The sequence below is a fragment of the Colletotrichum chrysophilum genome, assembly GCF_026319265.1.
Source record: "Colletotrichum chrysophilum strain AFK26 chromosome Unknown scaffold_6, whole genome shotgun sequence".
Lineage (NCBI taxonomy): Eukaryota > Fungi > Ascomycota > Sordariomycetes > Glomerellales > Glomerellaceae > Colletotrichum > Colletotrichum chrysophilum.
This window is the reverse complement of record NW_026517293.1, coordinates 7,638-25,168: the sequence shown is the minus strand read 5'-3', so window position 1 is coordinate 25,168 and position 17,531 is coordinate 7,638. Positions and strand designations below refer to the sequence as shown.

At 53.4% G+C, this 17,531-nt stretch overlaps 6 protein-coding genes across 6 annotated transcripts; 4 read left to right on the top strand and 2 right to left on the bottom strand.

Moving 5' to 3' along the window:
• Positions 1-3,494: 3,494 nt before the first annotated feature.
• On the bottom strand, positions 3,495-4,650 carry COL26b_001324 (uncharacterized protein; the record flags this gene model as incomplete). Its single annotated transcript, XM_053174277.1, has 2 exons — positions 3,495-4,480; positions 4,530-4,650. The coding sequence occupies 2 exons, from the start codon at positions 4,648-4,650 to the stop codon at positions 3,495-3,497; spliced, it is 1,107 nt and encodes a 368-aa protein (XP_053041587.1).
• A 777-nt stretch (positions 4,651-5,427) lies between these two features.
• Positions 5,428-7,224, top strand: COL26b_001323 (uncharacterized protein; the record flags this gene model as incomplete). The annotated part of the gene is made up of 2 exons (XM_053174276.1): positions 5,428-5,983; positions 6,035-7,224. 2 exons carry the CDS (start codon positions 5,428-5,430, stop codon positions 7,222-7,224), a joined length of 1,746 nt encoding a protein of 581 aa, XP_053041586.1.
• An 883-nt stretch (positions 7,225-8,107) lies between these two features.
• On the top strand, positions 8,108-9,148 carry COL26b_001322 (uncharacterized protein; the record flags this gene model as incomplete). The annotated part of the gene is made up of 2 exons (XM_053174275.1): positions 8,108-8,242; positions 8,294-9,148. The coding sequence occupies 2 exons, from the start codon at positions 8,108-8,110 to the stop codon at positions 9,146-9,148; spliced, it is 990 nt and encodes a 329-aa protein (XP_053041585.1).
• Positions 9,149-9,251: 103 nt separating this feature from the next.
• COL26b_001321 (uncharacterized protein) lies at positions 9,252-9,854 on the bottom strand (the record flags this gene model as incomplete). Its single annotated transcript, XM_053174274.1, has 2 exons — positions 9,252-9,502; positions 9,539-9,854. 2 exons carry the CDS (start codon positions 9,852-9,854, stop codon positions 9,252-9,254), a joined length of 567 nt encoding a protein of 188 aa, XP_053041584.1.
• A 3,478-nt stretch (positions 9,855-13,332) lies between these two features.
• Positions 13,333-14,729, top strand: COL26b_001320 (uncharacterized protein; the record flags this gene model as incomplete). The annotated part of the gene is made up of 4 exons (XM_053174273.1): positions 13,333-13,623; positions 13,677-14,095; positions 14,382-14,514; positions 14,565-14,729. The coding sequence occupies 4 exons, from the start codon at positions 13,333-13,335 to the stop codon at positions 14,727-14,729; spliced, it is 1,008 nt and encodes a 335-aa protein (XP_053041583.1).
• A 743-nt stretch (positions 14,730-15,472) lies between these two features.
• Positions 15,473-17,531, top strand: COL26b_001319 (uncharacterized protein; the record flags this gene model as incomplete). Its single annotated transcript, XM_053174272.1, has 2 exons — positions 15,473-15,665; positions 15,736-17,531. 2 exons carry the CDS (start codon positions 15,473-15,475, stop codon positions 17,529-17,531), a joined length of 1,989 nt encoding a protein of 662 aa, XP_053041582.1.

Genomic DNA, 17,531 nt, shown 5'->3' with positions numbered 1-17,531 from the left:
TCTCCCAATTAGAAAACGGTTTCAGCTCGAGATGCTTCAGGGTGTTTCTGTGTGGCCACAAGAGTAACACAGCTTGCCACGGTGTGAACTGCTCGGTGGATGAATAATGAGTATTCTGTTGCTCGCTCATGATGCGGTCCTCGCGAATGTTTCCTCTTGCAAAGATGAAGGTCTCAAGAGTCTCTCCCTGAGTCAAAAGATATCTTAAGTCCGCAAAACTGAGCCGGCAATTGACGAGTCGCATGGTTCTGATTCTTCCGAGGTGCCGAGACTTGATCTCGACCCCGCCTGCACCATGTACGCAAAGCTCTTGCAGCCGTGGGCAGTGATCCATCAGAGCCGCCTGGATATGCATGTCCCCCAGGACGTAGCTGCCAATATGATGGCCGGCTTTGAGCTTTGGGCGAAAACCAAAACTCAGCTTTTTGATGCCTGGTACCGGAAATTCCAAGCCATGTTGATACAAGACCTCCTTCTCCCTGCCATAGGCTTGATCCTGCGTCTGCCGATGGGAGCAGTCCACAGTGACTTCGAGGTGCTCGAGGGCAGGGTATCGAAGCATCCGAAGAAACCACTTGGGGTTTTGGGGGGCAGGAACTCCTGAGAGATCAAGCTCAATATGTCTAACAAAACCGAGAGCGCCAAAAGAGTAGAATGGTGTGCTCCTTGAAAGGATGCTATCCGTATTTCTGGTGTGTCCCTTGACTCCCTTCTTCGTTCCTGAGGATCTGTATGTTAGTAAAGTTTTATCAACACACATTTAGATGCGACTGACCTTTTTTCCCGTCAACCATTGTCCAATCGGAAGCAAAGACATACTCGAACATATCCGTCAACTTCCCGCGCCATACTCTAGCACCGAGAATCTTTTCACAGCCATAACGGTCATGACTCAGATGAAGGGTATGCCATGCGTATGGGCCGACCAGGGAGCGAAGCCGGGAGCAGGTCTGAGACAGGTTGACGAGGGTCCTATGATATGTCCAGGCATCATCATCGTAGGCGGCCATGTTACTGTGCCTCCGACGGATGCGGTCAGCACCAAGATGGCCGATAATTTCGATTATGAGATCGTCGCCAAGATGGGTAAACCGCAACCCCCATATGCTGGGACGGTTAGGTTCTTTCAAAATTATCCGGAACTCAGATCCCCAAACTCCTCCATAACGTTTCCCGGCCGCAGGGTGTGCCAATCCCCAACGGCAGACCTCAGGCTTTGGATTGGGCATCTTGAGTAAGCTACTAGGTGCCTGGCCAGGACGACGGGCGATATTCCAAGTCGACGTTGGGCGGCCGGATTGAGAAATTGTTGCTTTTTCCCTACTGAAATTGTAAAGTGCTTCATATTATGACTTCATATCATATTTACAGTTTTTCTTTTGAGTCACCATGGTACCTAGATAGCCATGCACCTTGGTGATTTTTGGAATCTTTCTAGGCTTTCACGAAGACTTGATAGACCACAGACGTCCACAACGGTTCTGGTCGACGATTCAGTGGGATTAATTCCATTACTTGATTCTTTCAATGTACTAATCAATTCCCAGCTATTAAATATCAGTATCTTCAAATGACTATATTGTTGGAGAGGGGAGTATGCAGATATGCAATATCGAGTGTATCAGATTCGATATATATACGTATAAGATGGTATGCTAATAAGCAGCAAGACCCACTTCATCCGAACGCACCTGCCTCCCGTCGCATTGACAACCTGGTAACCATCGTCAACAAGCTTAGAGCTTCATTTTTTCGCGCCCGCCCATCGTCCTCCAAAAACGCCCGGGTCGAACGTGCTGAGACTCCGCGATTCGAATAGCCAGCAGGCGTCTCTTCCGATCAGGCGGCATATCAACATGGCAAACGAGTGTGGCTGTGCCCTGGATTGAGCCGCCGGCTGATTTTCTGAGGGATCATCCCCGCGACCGAGATTACCGTCGACTGTTCCTACGGTCCGAAGAATCTCGCCGACCGCAATCTCGATAGAAAAGCTTGCTCGAACTCTACGATAAAATACGGATCAGCTGTTTTGACGACGGCTGCATTCCTCTCCAGGTCCATCGTGCATTCCTGCGACCACCCAGCTCGAAGTGAGACATTGCGCCACGCCCAGCAACGACAACAAATTCGACGACCACCCTCGGCTCGATACGATGAGATGACCGAGAGACCAGCATCTATATAGAGCCACCCAACAGTTGGTCATCGCGCGAAAGCAACCCACGAGCGAGCCCTTCTACCGAACCGCAATCCCACTACATTCGCCGAGACATCCGGTCTCTCCGTCCAGATACCAATCGTAGTACTTCGACATCAACCACCACCACCGAGCGAGACCCGAGACCCGTTTGCCAAGATGCCAATGACACCACAGCAGACCGCGCACCTTAACCGGCAGGCACGACGCCGGGCTGAACGAGCAGCAGAGGAGATGTCCTTTGGCAAAGTCAGCTCAGAAGATTATCTCATGCGACTGCGATCGAGACGACGACCAGGGAGGCCATATGAAGTGGAAGATATACCTGCTGCAGTGGAGATCGAGGACGATGACGACGCGCCCGCTGTCCCGTCTTGCGACTCCAAATACTCGTCGAATGCCAGATGGAGTTTTCCCCAGCATCGCGAAGCGCCTCCGAGGATGGGCGCCACAGCCCATGTTCCACGAACGCTGGCGGCAGTCAGGGCAAGAGATGTCTCTAGCCCCAGCCCCATAGCCAGATCCTCGACAAGATTTAGTGCCCCCTCGCGGGGATTATATAGCGAGCGCCCGAAGAGCCAACACGACTTGCTTTCCATATCCCAACATACCTCAGTCACCACATTGGGCTCTGGGACGCCCTCCAGTGCGTCACAATCTAGGTCAACGTTGAGTCTGATAAGTCCAAACAAATCAGTCCGTAGGGCAGCAGCGGATGCTGCCCTATCTACGAAGCCAGACGCCTTCGAAAACGATAGTTCGCAGCGTCGAGGTCATAGTCGCAGCCAATCAACCCAGACTGTCAACTTTTCCGACGGTCCTTTGCCACGGGGCACTTTGCAGAAGAGGAGCTCCCTACGTGTGCTCAAAGACAAAATTCGGCGGGTGGCGAGCGCCTTCGAACTACGTTCCGCACGAGATGATGAAGAGACGTCTGAGAAGCTGGACCTGAAGCACAACAAGTCCACCAGAAGCCTCTTGCGATATTCAGGCACGCGAATCCGTCGTCGTCGCCTAGACACAGTGAACGAGGAAACCTGACCTCTTGACGGAGCACATGCCGATGCGCCTGATTTAGTTTGCATGAGCAAGGAGTTTTTGAACATTCATGTCTGTGCGGTTCTACTTGGCATCGAAAATGCGCATTTGGGAGCTCGATGTTTACGCTGGAAACGTGAGACGATGCTTATTCCGGTTGATGAAGACGCGCGCTGAGGGACGCGGTGCAAGATACCCTTTTGGTGCTCTACTGCATAGCTAATGACACTGCGTTTCAATGCTTCCTTCGTCAACTTTATCAAGCCTTCAAAGTAGCCTGGAATTGAGGGGAGAAGGGGTAGTCAATGTACCCTTTCGGCAGCTTCGGGGTGTAGAAATACGTCCGCTCATATTTCTCCAGGTTGATACCCTCCTTGATCCGGAAGACGAGGTCAGGATTCGAGATGAAGAATCGACCAAAGACGATGGCGACGTCGTAGTCCTTGTAGGTTTCCTCGACAGCCTTCTTCGCCGTCTCCGCGTTCAATCCCCCGGCGAGCAATACGGGACTCGTGTTATCCCACAACTCTACGAGCCACTTGACAGTCCGCTGTCCACCAGTGTCCGTGTCATCGTTGCCGCTGATTCTCGCCTCAATCAGATGCAGGTATGCCAGGCCCAGCGGCTTCAGCTGCTCCGTCACGTACTTGAACGTCGGATCCGGGTCGCCCATGAGCATCCCCTGAAAGTCGCTGTACGGACTCAGCCTGACGGCGGTCCTATCCGCTCCGACAGCTTCGATCACGGCCTTGGTCACCTCCAAGTGAAAGCGCGCTCGCTTCTCGATACTCCCGCCCCAGGCGTCGTTGCGCTTGTTGCATGTATCCTGGAGGAACTGGTCTGGAAGGTAACCATTCGCACCATGGATCTCCACGCCATCGAACCCAGCCTGGATAGCGTTTCGCGCAGCCTGCGCACAGTCTTGGATGATTTGTGTTATGTCATCCTCCGTCAACTCCACCGGTGTCGGACTGTCTTCATTGATGGGGACGGCACTCGATGACTCCAGGTTAAAGCCGAGCTGCTGGAGAACATCGACCCTACCGCCGCGACCGAGATGCCATAGCTGGCAGTAGATGAACGAGCCCTTCGCGTGAACGGCATCCGTGACCTCTTTCCAGCCGGCGATGTGGGCTTCGTTCCAGATGCCGGGTACGTTCCAGCGGCCGGCGGTGCGGTGGGATATCAGGGTTCCCTCTGAGATGAGCAGTGTGCCGGGCACGCAGGCCCTCTGTTCGTAGTATTCTGAAGGTATGTCAGTTGTGTGCTTGTGAATGAGGGCATTCACGCTCACCCTTCATCATCGGTGTTGGAGTCCATTCATCGTCCGCTCGGTACCGAGTTAACGGCGCCAACGCTAGCCGGTTCCCCAGCTCAATACCCCCGACTTTCAACGGCTTGAACAGTTTCGACATGATTGTAACTGTCGTCGGCCGGACTTGGATGAACTGACAACCTGACAAGTAGTTGAGATTGAATAGCTGCCAGTGAGTGCGTTACAAAGCGATAATTCCATGTCGCCATCGAGGCACTCATCGGCCAGCGCTACGCCGTAGGGCGCAGGATTCCGGTCCCCGCCACACCACTCGTGCCGATGGATGCCGCCGTCATTCATTCCCCCGCCTCCATTCCATCACCACCCGTGTCTGCTTCTAAAGAGTTTATCTTAGCACTTACCAGCTTTTCATCATGAAGACCAATTTTCGGGCTCCAGCAAGCCAACCTTACATATTCCTACACCCTTAAACCCGTGCAATACCCGGAACAGCCCCCAACGCCCATCGTCCAACGCCGCTGAAACTTCACGTCCACTCACTCACTCCACGGACGCGTATCGGCTCAAAAGATGCCGACAAAGAAACCCGGCCAGGCGATCGGCGAAGGGGGCTGGCGAATCCGCATCGGGCTTCATGCCGACATATCCTTTTAGTGGACCTCCTCGCTTCGGGCAAAGCTCTCTCACTGCCATTTTCCCACCCTGCTGCAACGGGTTCTCCCCCATTGGCAGGTTTGACGCAATGGACTTTGTGTAAGCAATTGGGCGGCGGCGGTTTGCGGGAGTCGAGACCCGGCGATTCGGCACCGAAAATCTGGAGCACCGTGTTTGGGGACTCTTTTTCGTCGGTTCTTGATGCTTGGCACTCTTACGTTTCTCTATTCACGGAATTTTGGGAGGTTCACGGCATGTCAAGATGAAGGACGACGCGCCCACGACGGGCGTCAAAAGCGCCTTGCCTGAGGGCAGGGAAGCCGGTTCGAGCAGCGACGAGGCTACTGCGCCGTCGCGGACGCCGCCGCCGGCCAAGGACGACAGCGACGTCGAGAGCGTCGGCGGGCAGAGGAACACGATGTCGCGAAAGCGCATGCTGCTGGCGTTCTCCGCTCTGTCGGTCTGCTTGTTCGTCTCGTTCATCGACCAGACCAGCGTGTCGACGGCGGTGCCGGCGATAGCGGGCGACCTCGACACCGGGACGGCGACGTCGTGGATCGGGACGTCGTTTCTCATCGCGTCTACTGCGTTTCAGCTCATCAACGGACGGCTGTCGGACATCTTTGGGAGAAAGAATTTGCTCATGATTTGTTTGGTCTTCATGGCGGTGGGCGACATTCTTTGCGGGTTCTCGAAGACGAAGGAGCAGCTGTTTGCGTTCAGGGCGATTGCGGGTATTGGTGGAGGTGGCATTAACAGTATTGTCATGATTATCGTGAGCGATATTACGACGCTGGAGAATCGGGGAAAGTACCAAGGTTAGTCGGGATATTTCGTGATAAGTGAGATAGGATTCTGATGATTGGCAGGTGTTCTCGGAGCAGTCTTGGCCCTCGCCAATGGCGTTGGCCCTTTTGTTGGCGGTGCCGTCGTTCAGGAGTCGACATGGCGGTGGGTGTTTTGGATGGTCCCAATCATCAGTGCTCCAGCAGCTCTGACGATACTCTTCTGCTTACCTCTGAAGCATCAATCCGGCAACTACGGCGAAAAAGTGAAGAAGATCGACTACGGCGGCATCGCGCTCAACATGGCTTCGGTCTTGCTGCTGCTGATTCCGCTGTCCGGTGGAGGTGTGACTTACCCATGGTCGTCGCCCTTCGTCATCGCTTCTGTCACCATCGGTGCTGTTCTGGGAGTCCTCTTCGTCCTGTTTGAATGGAAACTCGCAAAGCTACCGATCATGCCTCTCCGGCTATTCAAGGACTCGAAATGTAGTTTCCTGTACGGCCAAACATTCCTCATGGGCCAGGCGTACTTTGGCAACCTGTTCTACTTCCCGATCTACTTCCAGTCGATACTGAAGTACACCCCGCTCGTGGCCGGCGCCCTGATCCTACCGGTCATCATCTCGACCTCGATTCTTTCGATCCTCTCGGGCCAGTACATGCTCCGCATCGGCCGGTACATGCCCTGCATCCTCGTCGGCTTCTTCCTCTGGACAGTCGGCAACGGCTTGACAATCATGTTCGACCGCGACACGGGGCTGGGAGAACTCATCGGCATCCTCATCATCGTAGGCTCGGGCATCGGCTTGACCCTGCAACCGACACTGGTAGGAATGTACGCCAACTCACGAAGCGAGGACCGAGCCGTGACCACCGGTTTGCGGAACTTCATCCGCACCATAGGCGGCGCTTTCGGCCTCGTCATCTCGGGCGTCATCTTGTCGAATACACTGAGGCGGGACCTGCGCGGTCGCGACTTTGTTTCGGATGCGATTATCGCGGAACTCACATCGTCGACGTACACGCTCGATCAGAAGGGGTTCTCGGAGGACGAGAAGACGGTGATATTGAAGGCGTACATGAAAGGGTTGCATTACATCTTCATCTACTACGTGGTTTGCTCGGGCCTCAGCTTGGTGCTGACGCTGGGCGTTGGGAATACGGGCTTAAAGGCGAAGAAGCCTGCGCCAGCGGCGGAGGCTTTGGAAGATCAAAACGAGCCGGCGATCGCTCAGGTGAACGAAAAGGCGGATGAAAAGAGAACCGGTGCATGACAGAAGTCTCCTTTCAGTTGCACAGAGATGTGCGGGCTGCATACAGCATTGGGTATTGCATCAACATCGTTCGAAGCATACAGCATTCAACTACAGGAGAAACTACACATGATCATAAAGCAGAGTTCTAATAAATACCACGCCACGCGCGCCAACGTAAAATCTTTAAAGGTTGTTTGACAGTTAACTTTCTCGACGGAGCGGGCCGATGATCAATCACTTCCGCCTCGGAAGTCAACTAAGCTGCTCCCATCTCCCGCAACCCACATCCCCGCCACCAAATCCGTCCATCGACATACGCCCATGTCCAATACTCCTGGGCATTACATCAAGCTGCATCTCCAGGGCTCGCAGCTCGTTATCTTTTACATAAGCTAAAACAGAACATCCATCGGCGCCCACGCCGAACCCCACCATCGGCCCTCCGCCTTATCAGCACTCCCTCCATGGGGCATAATCCCCCGAGCTCCAACGGTTCGTTTGAGCCGATGCACCTCCAACAGCTGCCCGACCCCTGCAATGATGCAACCCCCAAGACCCTCGACCGCGACGCGCATCGCGATAACGAGCTGCACGCTCAGTCACACCGATAACGAGAGCTGTGGCGGGGTACGATGTGGAGGGGCACTCGTGCCGGACGCGCATCACGGCTGATAGTGCGCGATGCGACGGCGATAGGCACAGATGAGCACGCGGGTGAGACATGCCGATGGAAGTGGCGTTGCCAGGTATTTGTACGCTGCAGAACGGATGCACACAGACGCTGCGGAGTGAGGTGAATGATTGTTTACTCTTTTTCCATTGACATCACCACTTGGACCCTGTTTCAGGACATCTTCATTCATCTTACAACAAATCAGACAACCTTAAGCTGAGAACCAACATGCCTGAAGCCTACCACGCGCATCCCGACTACGGGTTCGACCGCGACTTCAAGGGGTACGGCGAGAAGGGCCTGGCCTGTCCCTGGCCCAACGACGCCAAAATCGCCGTCTCGTTCGTGATCAACTATGAAGAGGTCCGTCCGCCCTCAACTCCCCTGCTCTGACACATGCTGACAACCTCTCAGGGCGGCGAGAGATCCGTCCTCCTGGGCGACGGCGTCTCCGAGACCAACCTGCGCGAGAACCCCATGGGCGGGCCCCGCGTCAACGAGCGCAACTACAACGTCGAGTCCGAGTACGAGTACGGCTCGCGCGCGGGCTTCTGGCGCCTCTTCCGGCTCTTCAACTCGCGCAAGATGAAGTTCACGCTCTACGCCGTCGCGCAGGCCGTCGAGGAGCAGCCCGAGGTCGCGAAGCGCTGCGTCGAGGAGGGCCACGACGTCGCCTCGCACGCGTACCGCTGGGTCGACTACCACGACTTCCCGATCGAGAAGGAGAAGGAGTACATCCGCAAGGGCATCACTTCGCTGAAGAGCCTGACCGGGTACGCGCCGAAGGGGTGGTACTACGGGCGGCCGTCGCCGCACTCGCGGACGTTGATTGCGCAGGTGTATGAGGAGATGGGCGAGGAGCTGGTGTGGGCGAGTGATACGTACGCGGACGATGTGCCGTACTGGACGGACTTGCCCCTGGAGCGGGAGAAGGAGGATCCGAAGGGGTGCTTGATGGTGCCGTACAGCTATGACTGCAACGACTTCAAGTTCCACATTACCGGGTCGGGATTCCGCGACCCGAATGGTTTCTACACGCACTTGAAGAATGCCTTTGATGTGCTGTACGAGGAGGGTCAGGAGGGTCAGCCGAAGATGATGACGATTGGGTTGCATTGCCGCATCATTGGACGGCCTGGTCGATTTGCGGCGTTGCGCGACTTTGTGGATTACATTGCCCAGAAGGAAGGTGTTTGGGTTGCGACGAGGACGGAGATTGCAGAGGCTTTCAAGACGAAGTATCCTTACAAGAAGGGACAATTGGCATAGATGGCTTCCGACGAGTTGGATTGAATGTAAAGACAGAGGGCGCTTAAGTAACGAATCTGATACCAACGCATGACCATAGCAAGCAAGAACATGGTAACCATCGTTAATAGTGTCCCTCCAGACCTCCGAAGTCCCATTCCGAGTCCACTGTTCCTATCTGAAGTGCCTCCGGGATAAATACTGAGTCGTACTCCAGTGCCTTTCCGTTGCCTCCATCCCCGGGTACAACCTCCTCATGTCTTATCATTTCCATATGCTCAGGTATTGCGTCGTCGTGCACCATCTCATTGAACATCCTCCACCCTTGCCAACCGCCCGGTGCTTCTTCATCCACTTCCATGAACGCCTCTTTGACTGCATCGGAAATAGCATGGCTCATAATCGGCTTACCTTCGTGTTGCGTCTTGGGGGACACAGCAGGACTCGTCGGTGAGACCCCAGGTTCGGCTTCAAGATCCACCTTGAGCGGCTTCAACCCCGAAACCGAGGCGGAACTTGGGTTGACAATGGTCTTGAACAGACTTCCGGAGAGAGCATCAAATATGTCGCGATACTTGACTGCCCCGGGCCACTTCTCGCCAAAGATTGTGAGCGACTGGGAACATGCACGAGTAGCTTCCAGCGCGTCGTATGAGAAGAGAGAGCGGTCTCTCCACAGGCAGTACACTAGCGTGAGTCCCGCGATGAATAATGAGTGCAGCGCCATCATCGTGTAACTCAGAGTCTTCTGCTGATTGAGGCGCTTGTATGTTGTGCAAACGCAGGCTGCCGATCGTGCGCAGGTCACGAATCTCGGGTCCGATGTGTTCAAAGCGGGTAGTAGAACGGTAAAGAGCGACAGTATGGACTTATGGTATTGTCTACACAGTGTCAGCTCAGTCATATCTCGGGGGCTTGGACTAAGCTCCGACTGACAGATTGAAGAAGTCTCTTGAGTCGTGATACGCGCTTTCTGGGTCATACATCCACGTGATAGACTTGGAGTCTTTCGGCGGATGTGGGATCGTTTTCGCCCATTCGTCTAGCTCATCCCGAATCTCCGTCATTTTCAAGTCAAGTTTGGCCCTCTCATCTGGTAATCCCGCAAAGACATCTTTGTCGACTCGGTACACGCGTCTGTGAATTCTCGACTGTATTCGACGGAGTTTGATGATGTGAATGAACGGCTTCATGTTTGACCAAGCTGGTTCAGGAGGTGCTGGCGGGCTGCCCAAGGCCGTGAGGTCCCAAAACGCATCATCGGCGCTAGGCATCTGCAAGAGTCGTAAGTAGGGAATCCCCGAGTGAAACAAAAGCTTGCCTCACCTCCACGTTGATGTCTCTGTCACCAATGGCAAATGTTCGACCCAACACCACGCTCGTCATTCTATCCAAGCAGTAGCAAGCCCAGAATGCCCGTCTTCTTATCTCAACGTCGCGCTGACTGTGTGAGGACGTGCCTGCTTGCTTCCTGTGTAGGCCCAGTTCTATGCATAGCGTCACAGCGTATCGAACCTGCGACCAACAGCCGGCACCGAAAGGGCTTCGCTGGCCATGGACGGCGAGCAAAAGCAAGAATTGGACAGTTGCCAGGTTATGCTGCTCCAAGATGAAATCCATTGGCTCGATGGCTTCTAGGAGATGACGCTGAACTGGTTAACACCTTGTCTAGCTAAGCTCATGGAAGGTAAACTCACTTCGGGATCAACGTCACAGGGCTTCTTCATCAACTGCAGAAATCTGGCCGAGATCGCATAGATGAGGTGCATGATGCTTCTTTGTTGTATCGGCAGAGCTCCCTGATGGTCTTGATTGTCGAACAGTATAGTAAACATCTTTCTGTCTAAAATAGGCCAGCGGGTGTGAAGCCGGTCGAAGAACACGTCAAAGAGCATTTTCGCCTGACCCGAATGGGGGAACTCAGACATTGGCTCGTCGGAATGTGAAGATGGGGAACCTGTCGGCAGCGGTGGCCGAAGGACTCCAGGCTGAACCGCAGCCATGGCTTCATTGATCGCTCTTCCCCCGGCTCCATGGAATACGGAGGACTGGATCATTCTGGCGATCGTGGCCCCAGAGCTTGAGCCAAGGTAGAACGGCTCTGGCGCAGTGTCAGTTGTGCCAGAGGCACAGAGCGATAGGTACGCGACACCATCAACAAGAGATGACGGCTCTTCTTCCGAGAAGGAGTCTTGAGACTCTCGTCGCTCAAACTTGTTCTCCCGTGGTGCCTCGGTTGATGATGTCGCTGTAGTGAAGTGATCCTCGGCGAAGTCTGGCATGCGCGCCTCAAGAAACGCGATGCGCTCTTCCAAAGCACTGATGTACAACGACTTTCCTCCGGGATAATGCGGCCTGAGTGTCTTCTCATACACACATAACACATTGGCCTTGTCGCATGACTTACAGCTGGGATGGCCTCCATCGCACTATTCAAGACCTCATCAGTCCAAGTGACCCCATGAGCAAAACCGGTTCACGTACCCGTTGTTTTCTCCTCTTACAACGCTTGCAAGCGAGAGCGACTCGCGATTTACGGGGCGGCGGAGGTCCTCCAACGAGCGGGGCCGCGTGTGGGCTCACAGGGCTGTCTGGGTGAAATCCGGACCTCGCAGCCGACGAATTGCCTGTGAAAGTTTGACCGAACATTACTGCAGTCAGAAGTTAAGCTTGACAGAACAAACAAGTTTGTTTCAAACTCTGTGAATTGCAGAAAGAATCGATACAGGAAGATTTCCAGCCGATGGGCAGAGATAGGAGAGAAGAGGGCCTCCAACTGTCCATGAATATCCCGATACATGGGGACAAGATTAGCATGGGGTCATTCCTGTTGGCTCGTTGGAGATTGGAGCACGTTAACCCCACAGATTAGCTATTCTTCTCCAGGTGATTCGGACGTCCATCGCAGATAAGAACCCTTGTCCGGCAGCCCATGAGCCATGTCATCCTTATCGACCGTCATATTCCCGCCCTCCGCAAGATCTGGCTTACAAACACACCCGTCTGTTTGCGATTCTACCCCCGCAAAGTCGGTAAAAGAGACTCAGCCGTGGAAGGCACCCTGTCTCCTACAAGACATGCGGGGGATGCAGCCCGGTCTATGCTAAGGCCGGATGCCGGAAATATGGGTCCATTGGTTCCGTCCCGGTGTTCTCAGAGTGAGCCAGCACCCCCAAGATTGACGCGTTGCCAAAAAGCTCTTGAGAAAGCGCAATTTCGTTATTCAGTCGTTGCTCCCAACTCTAAGTACCGACTACGATGGCGAATGATTGGTATCCCTCCCAGCCTTGGCATCGTTGGCCGGATGACCTGGTCTTGTCAAGGATTTACCCCTCTTCGCCTAGATTCTCAACGACCTGGCTCGACATTCACCGAATTGACGGCAAGGGTGACACCTTTTACACCACTAACAGCCGTACAAAACATCAGCTCGTCATTGTGGTCGCGAATAAGGATGAAGACCAAGAGCGCCATTTCTTGGAAAGCTTGGCAAGCCAACTTGGCAGTGCGGGGAGGAATGGGCTAAGCTTCGATGCGATTAGAGTCCTTGGTGGCTTCTTGGCCTCGAAGGAAGTGTAAAGAGCGCATATATAGAGCGCGAGATGATGCCCTAATCGATTTCTAGCATGGGGTTTTTGTCGTACTATCTCGAACCCCTCTATCTCAAGCTGCAGCCCAGTCGATCTTCAATTTCAACAGCCATGCATCGGAAAAGTCTCGAAAAGAATGACGGGCTTCCCGGCGTTCTTGAAGAGGTCGAAAGCACTCTGAAAGTTGACCCAAACATTCGTGATTACTCTGGAGCCCACGAAAAGTCAGATCCTCGCGAGATTGCTCTCGTTCGGAAGCTTGATTGGTGGATCATGCCAATGTGAGTGGTTCCCTACGCTCACACAACTTCGGAATGGAGTCATTGTCTGACTAAATCGACAGATTATGGTTGATGGTAAGTATTGTCCCACCAGCGCACATTTGTCTTCGGTATTGGAAGCTAAGCCCATCTTAGTATTGGCTTAATTACCTTGTGAGTAGACGGTCGATGCCACTGAGACTCTAGCAATTATTCACATCAACTAGGATCGAAATGCCATCGCGCTCGCAAGACTCAACACTCTCGAAGAGGATCTCAATCTCACCCGACACAATACCAAACCTGCGTGGCAATTCTTTTCGCGGGATATGTCATCGTGGGTATTCCAGCCAATATGGTCGTTACTCGAGGGCGCCCGAGCTGGTGGATGGGCTCCTGCATGGCAGTATGGGCCGTCATCAGCGGCCTTACAGCTGTGAGCAAGGATTACACTGGGCTTCTTCTTACAAGATTCTTTCTGGGCATCACCGAAGCTCCATATTATCCCGGCGCTCTGTATGTGCTAGCGACTTTCTATACCCGCAAGGAACTAGCAACCAGGATATCGATCCTGTATACGGGCAATATCCTGGCTACTGCTTTTGCTGGCCTCATTGCACTTGGAATCTTTCAGATGCATGGAATGGTAAGCTTTCGTTGCCCCAAACAACTGAATGTCGTCTTGCTAACGATCTAAAGGCTGGGATCTCGGGATGGCGATGGCTTTTAATCATGCAGGGAGTTGTTACCCTGATCATCGCCATCATCGCATTCTTCATCCTTCCCGACGAGCCCTTGACGACCCGATGGCTAACTCCAGAGGAGAGAATACTGGCGAACGAAAGGATCTTACGAGACACCGTGGGCAATACCGGACAGACAACTACCTGGAGTGGTCTCATCGAGGCGGCGAAGGACCCAAGAGTCTGGCTGTTTACGGCTATGCAGCACTTTCATCTCGGAGCGAACGGGTTCAAGAACTTCTTTCCCACTGCAGTGGAAACGCTTGGTTTTAGCGAAACAGTCACACTCATTCTCACATGCCCGCCGTATCTGATTGCCGGCATCGTTTCCATCGCCTGGTCATGGTCATCTGGGAGATTCAATGAGAGAACCTGGTAAGTAGGAAGATTTAGCTGCTGTTTGTGAGTCAACATCGAGGGTTCTGACATCAGGATCCCAGGCACATTACCATCGCAAAGGCGATTGCAGTCTTCGGCTTTGTTCTAGGTTGCGCCACGCTTAACACAGGTGCTCGGTATTGTAAGTCTTGTACTAACAGACGTTTCGCCCCTGCCATTCACTAATGGCGGGTTATCAATATTCGCAATGTGTGTTTTCTCTATTGGGTATGCCTTCCAACAGACCCCTAAAGATGACCATCCTGGCTAAAACCTGCTGCAGTACCTACGCCGTCGATAGTATCATTCTTGGCTGGGTGTCAGCAACGTGCTCTCAAACGAAAGAGAAGAAGGCTTCATCCCTGGCCATAGTCAATTGTATTGCTGTCAGCTCTTTCATCTGGACTCCTTACATGGTAAGTCATTGTTCTCAAGTGCACATTCAGCATACTAACGACAAACGCAGTGGCCCAAGTCTGACGAGCCTCGGTACGTCATGGCGATGTCAACAAGCGCGGCTTTGAGCGTCGCAACAGCTGCCGGGGCATGGTCGATGCGATTCTGGCTGAAGCACGAGAACAAGAAAATCCGGCAGTCAGAGGATGAGAACGTATTGTTTTACGCCTACTAAGCATCCCGAAACAGTTTCAGGGATTGACTCCCTATATTACTTGCAACCAAAGATTTGCGCCGTGTTAGTCGAGGGGAGTCCTGGGCACGCATGTTATTAGGCGGCAAGTGGCGTGTGGGAGGTTTGTGTTTCGATCATTTGAAAGAAAGTCCCAGTTTTCAGCAGGAGCCCTGTCCGGATTCCATCATGTAAGAAGGTAGTTCTGGGAACTTTGGTACCAGCACGAAGGATTCCATGCCTGTAACCTTGGCCTTATCTCATTGGCTCTGGTTACGGGGGCCCTAGTTCAGCTAGACTACAAATGCAAGTGACGTGGCAATTGAATATCACACGGCCTTTTACTCCGTCATGTTCGAACTCGACTTCGGGCCGTTGAATGTCACAAGTAGACACCGTTCTACGTCGTGATCAGACGAAATCCAAGCTTTGAGAAACCCATCTTGAAAATCTCATCCGTCACTTGCATCTCACATGGTTGCTAATTGAGCCCTTCCAACATGGCGGAATCAACTTTGTGCTCGTCATGCCTTGAAATCTTCAGTGGCAGCTACATCACCGTTGGGGAATATCTCAAGCATCACTCCGATCAGATCCCGCACAGCCAATTACTGTTCCCCACTGAAAGACATCACTGGAGGCTTAAACTCGACGTACCCCTAGCGTCACAGCAAAGACCGCCACTGCATCTCCATCATTCTATCCAAAAGCTTGCCGAGGCACGACATGGGTGCTCACTCTGTGCCATGATCTACGATCAGCCGAGGGATCTCAGCGACGATTACGAGGACCACAACTGGGCGATTCCAATGGTTGTTCCGCAAGAACGTTTGTTCCCTTGGGGCACTTTCAAGTTGTGCTTCCTGTATGTCCAAAGCGTCAAAGATGGCATCTACACTCATCGGGGCATTCGAGAACTCAACAACTTTGAAGTTCTGGGTAAGTCGTCACTGAGACTTTAGTTTTGACGCATGATTTGGGCTTATTGAAGACTGATTGAATGAGGCAGATATGTCAATTCCCGGAGACACCAATAGTTGGTTGCCGGAGCTTTCTCGTCAGGATTCACTGGTACGCATCAAAGACTGGCTGCACGTGGAAACACCACTCCCATCGATTGGTCTGACCTCCACCCTCCCAACGAGACTCATTCATTTTCTGCCGGCAAATGCGAGCGAAGAGTCAGAAATGGTGAGGCTGGGAACGGATAATATGAACGCCACCACTGAATATGCTGCGTTGAGTCATTGCTGGGGAGGGAAGCACCCTCTTATGCTGCGCCATGAGAACCTGAAGGAACTAGTTGGCGGAGTGCCCCTGACCACTCTTCCAAGGACCTTTCAGGATGCCATCAAGCTTGCTGCGTCGTTAGGCATCCATCATATCTGGATCGACTCTCTATGCATCATTCAAGATTCCAAAGAGGACTGGGAGGCCGAGGCAGCCCGCATGGCGTCCGTGTACCTTGGTGCCAAGGTGACAATTTCCGCGACTGCCGCAGATGACTCGTCAACGGGTACGATGCCCGACTCGATGCTGCGATATCCTACGTACATCAAGCCCACCTGGACTGGATTTGAGGACACCCCAATGCTCCAAAAGCCATTCAGAATCATCGACAACACGTCGTTCAGCCGTCGCGTCCTCCTCCGAACGATATTCACTCGCGGTTGGGTGTACCAAGAGCGAATCCTGTCGCCGAAGGTCATTCACTGTGCCGACGATCAGTTGTGGTGGTTCTCCATCTCCGACGCTAAAGGATATGTTTTCAACGAAACCTGCAAGGGCCACGAGTTCGATGTCTTGCGCATGTCCAGCCTTTCGCAGTCCGTTTCCCCATCTGAGCTGTATTCCGTGCGGCCGAACTCGGAGGCATCGCCTTCAAGACGTGTTTGGTGGAGTCTGGTTGAAGACTACATGACGCGGCAATTTACGTTCGACTCGGACAGGCTTATTGCCATTGGAGGAGTGACATCTGTCTATCAACGACTATCAGGCTTGCGGGAAGACGCTTACCTTGCCGGGTTATGGAGGCATACACTCCTTGAAGATCTTCTTTGGACCGCGCGAGAGGGCCGACGATCATCTCCTCCACAAGGCTACCGTGCACCATCGTGGTCATGGGCATCCATGGAGCCGATTCACTACCACACCCACAAATTCTCACTAGGATCGGTGAACGTGCAGTCTTCGTCCGACGGTCTCCGAACATTCGGTTTGGTAGCCAGCGTTGAAGATGCCAAAGTGGAAACCACTTCGTCGAGGTTCGGCTCGGTGGTGGACGGGCACTTGGTTCTTCACGGCCCTTTAATCAGAGCCAAGCTCTCATCACAGATGATCGACGTTCCAGGGGCCTACATGTATGCCTCAGGGATTTCGGAGTTCTTTCCTGGCGGCATATCGAAGTACCAGTTGAGCACATTGTCGCTGCCCGAAAGAGAGGACGCCAAGGACAAAGAGATAGCTGATGTGATTGCGGACGTGGACCTTGTCACCAAGCCTACCTTGGACGACACGTTCCCCATTTATTGTTCGATGGGAGACTCTGTCGTCTACCTGGCCGTCATTGAGCACCACCAGTTCACGCGGGACAGTAAGCTAAAAGCGGATAGGGCCCACGCCCTCGTGCTTGAGAGGGGCTTGTACGATGGAGAGTATCGCAGGATTGGGTATGTCTACATGGCGCCAACTGTATTATATCCCTTATCCTTGCATGGGACATTTGGCGCTTTTGATCCCCTCAACCAGGACGAGTATCTGAGGGTTGGGGAGAAACCCGGGTACTACGTTTATCGAGTCGTCTAA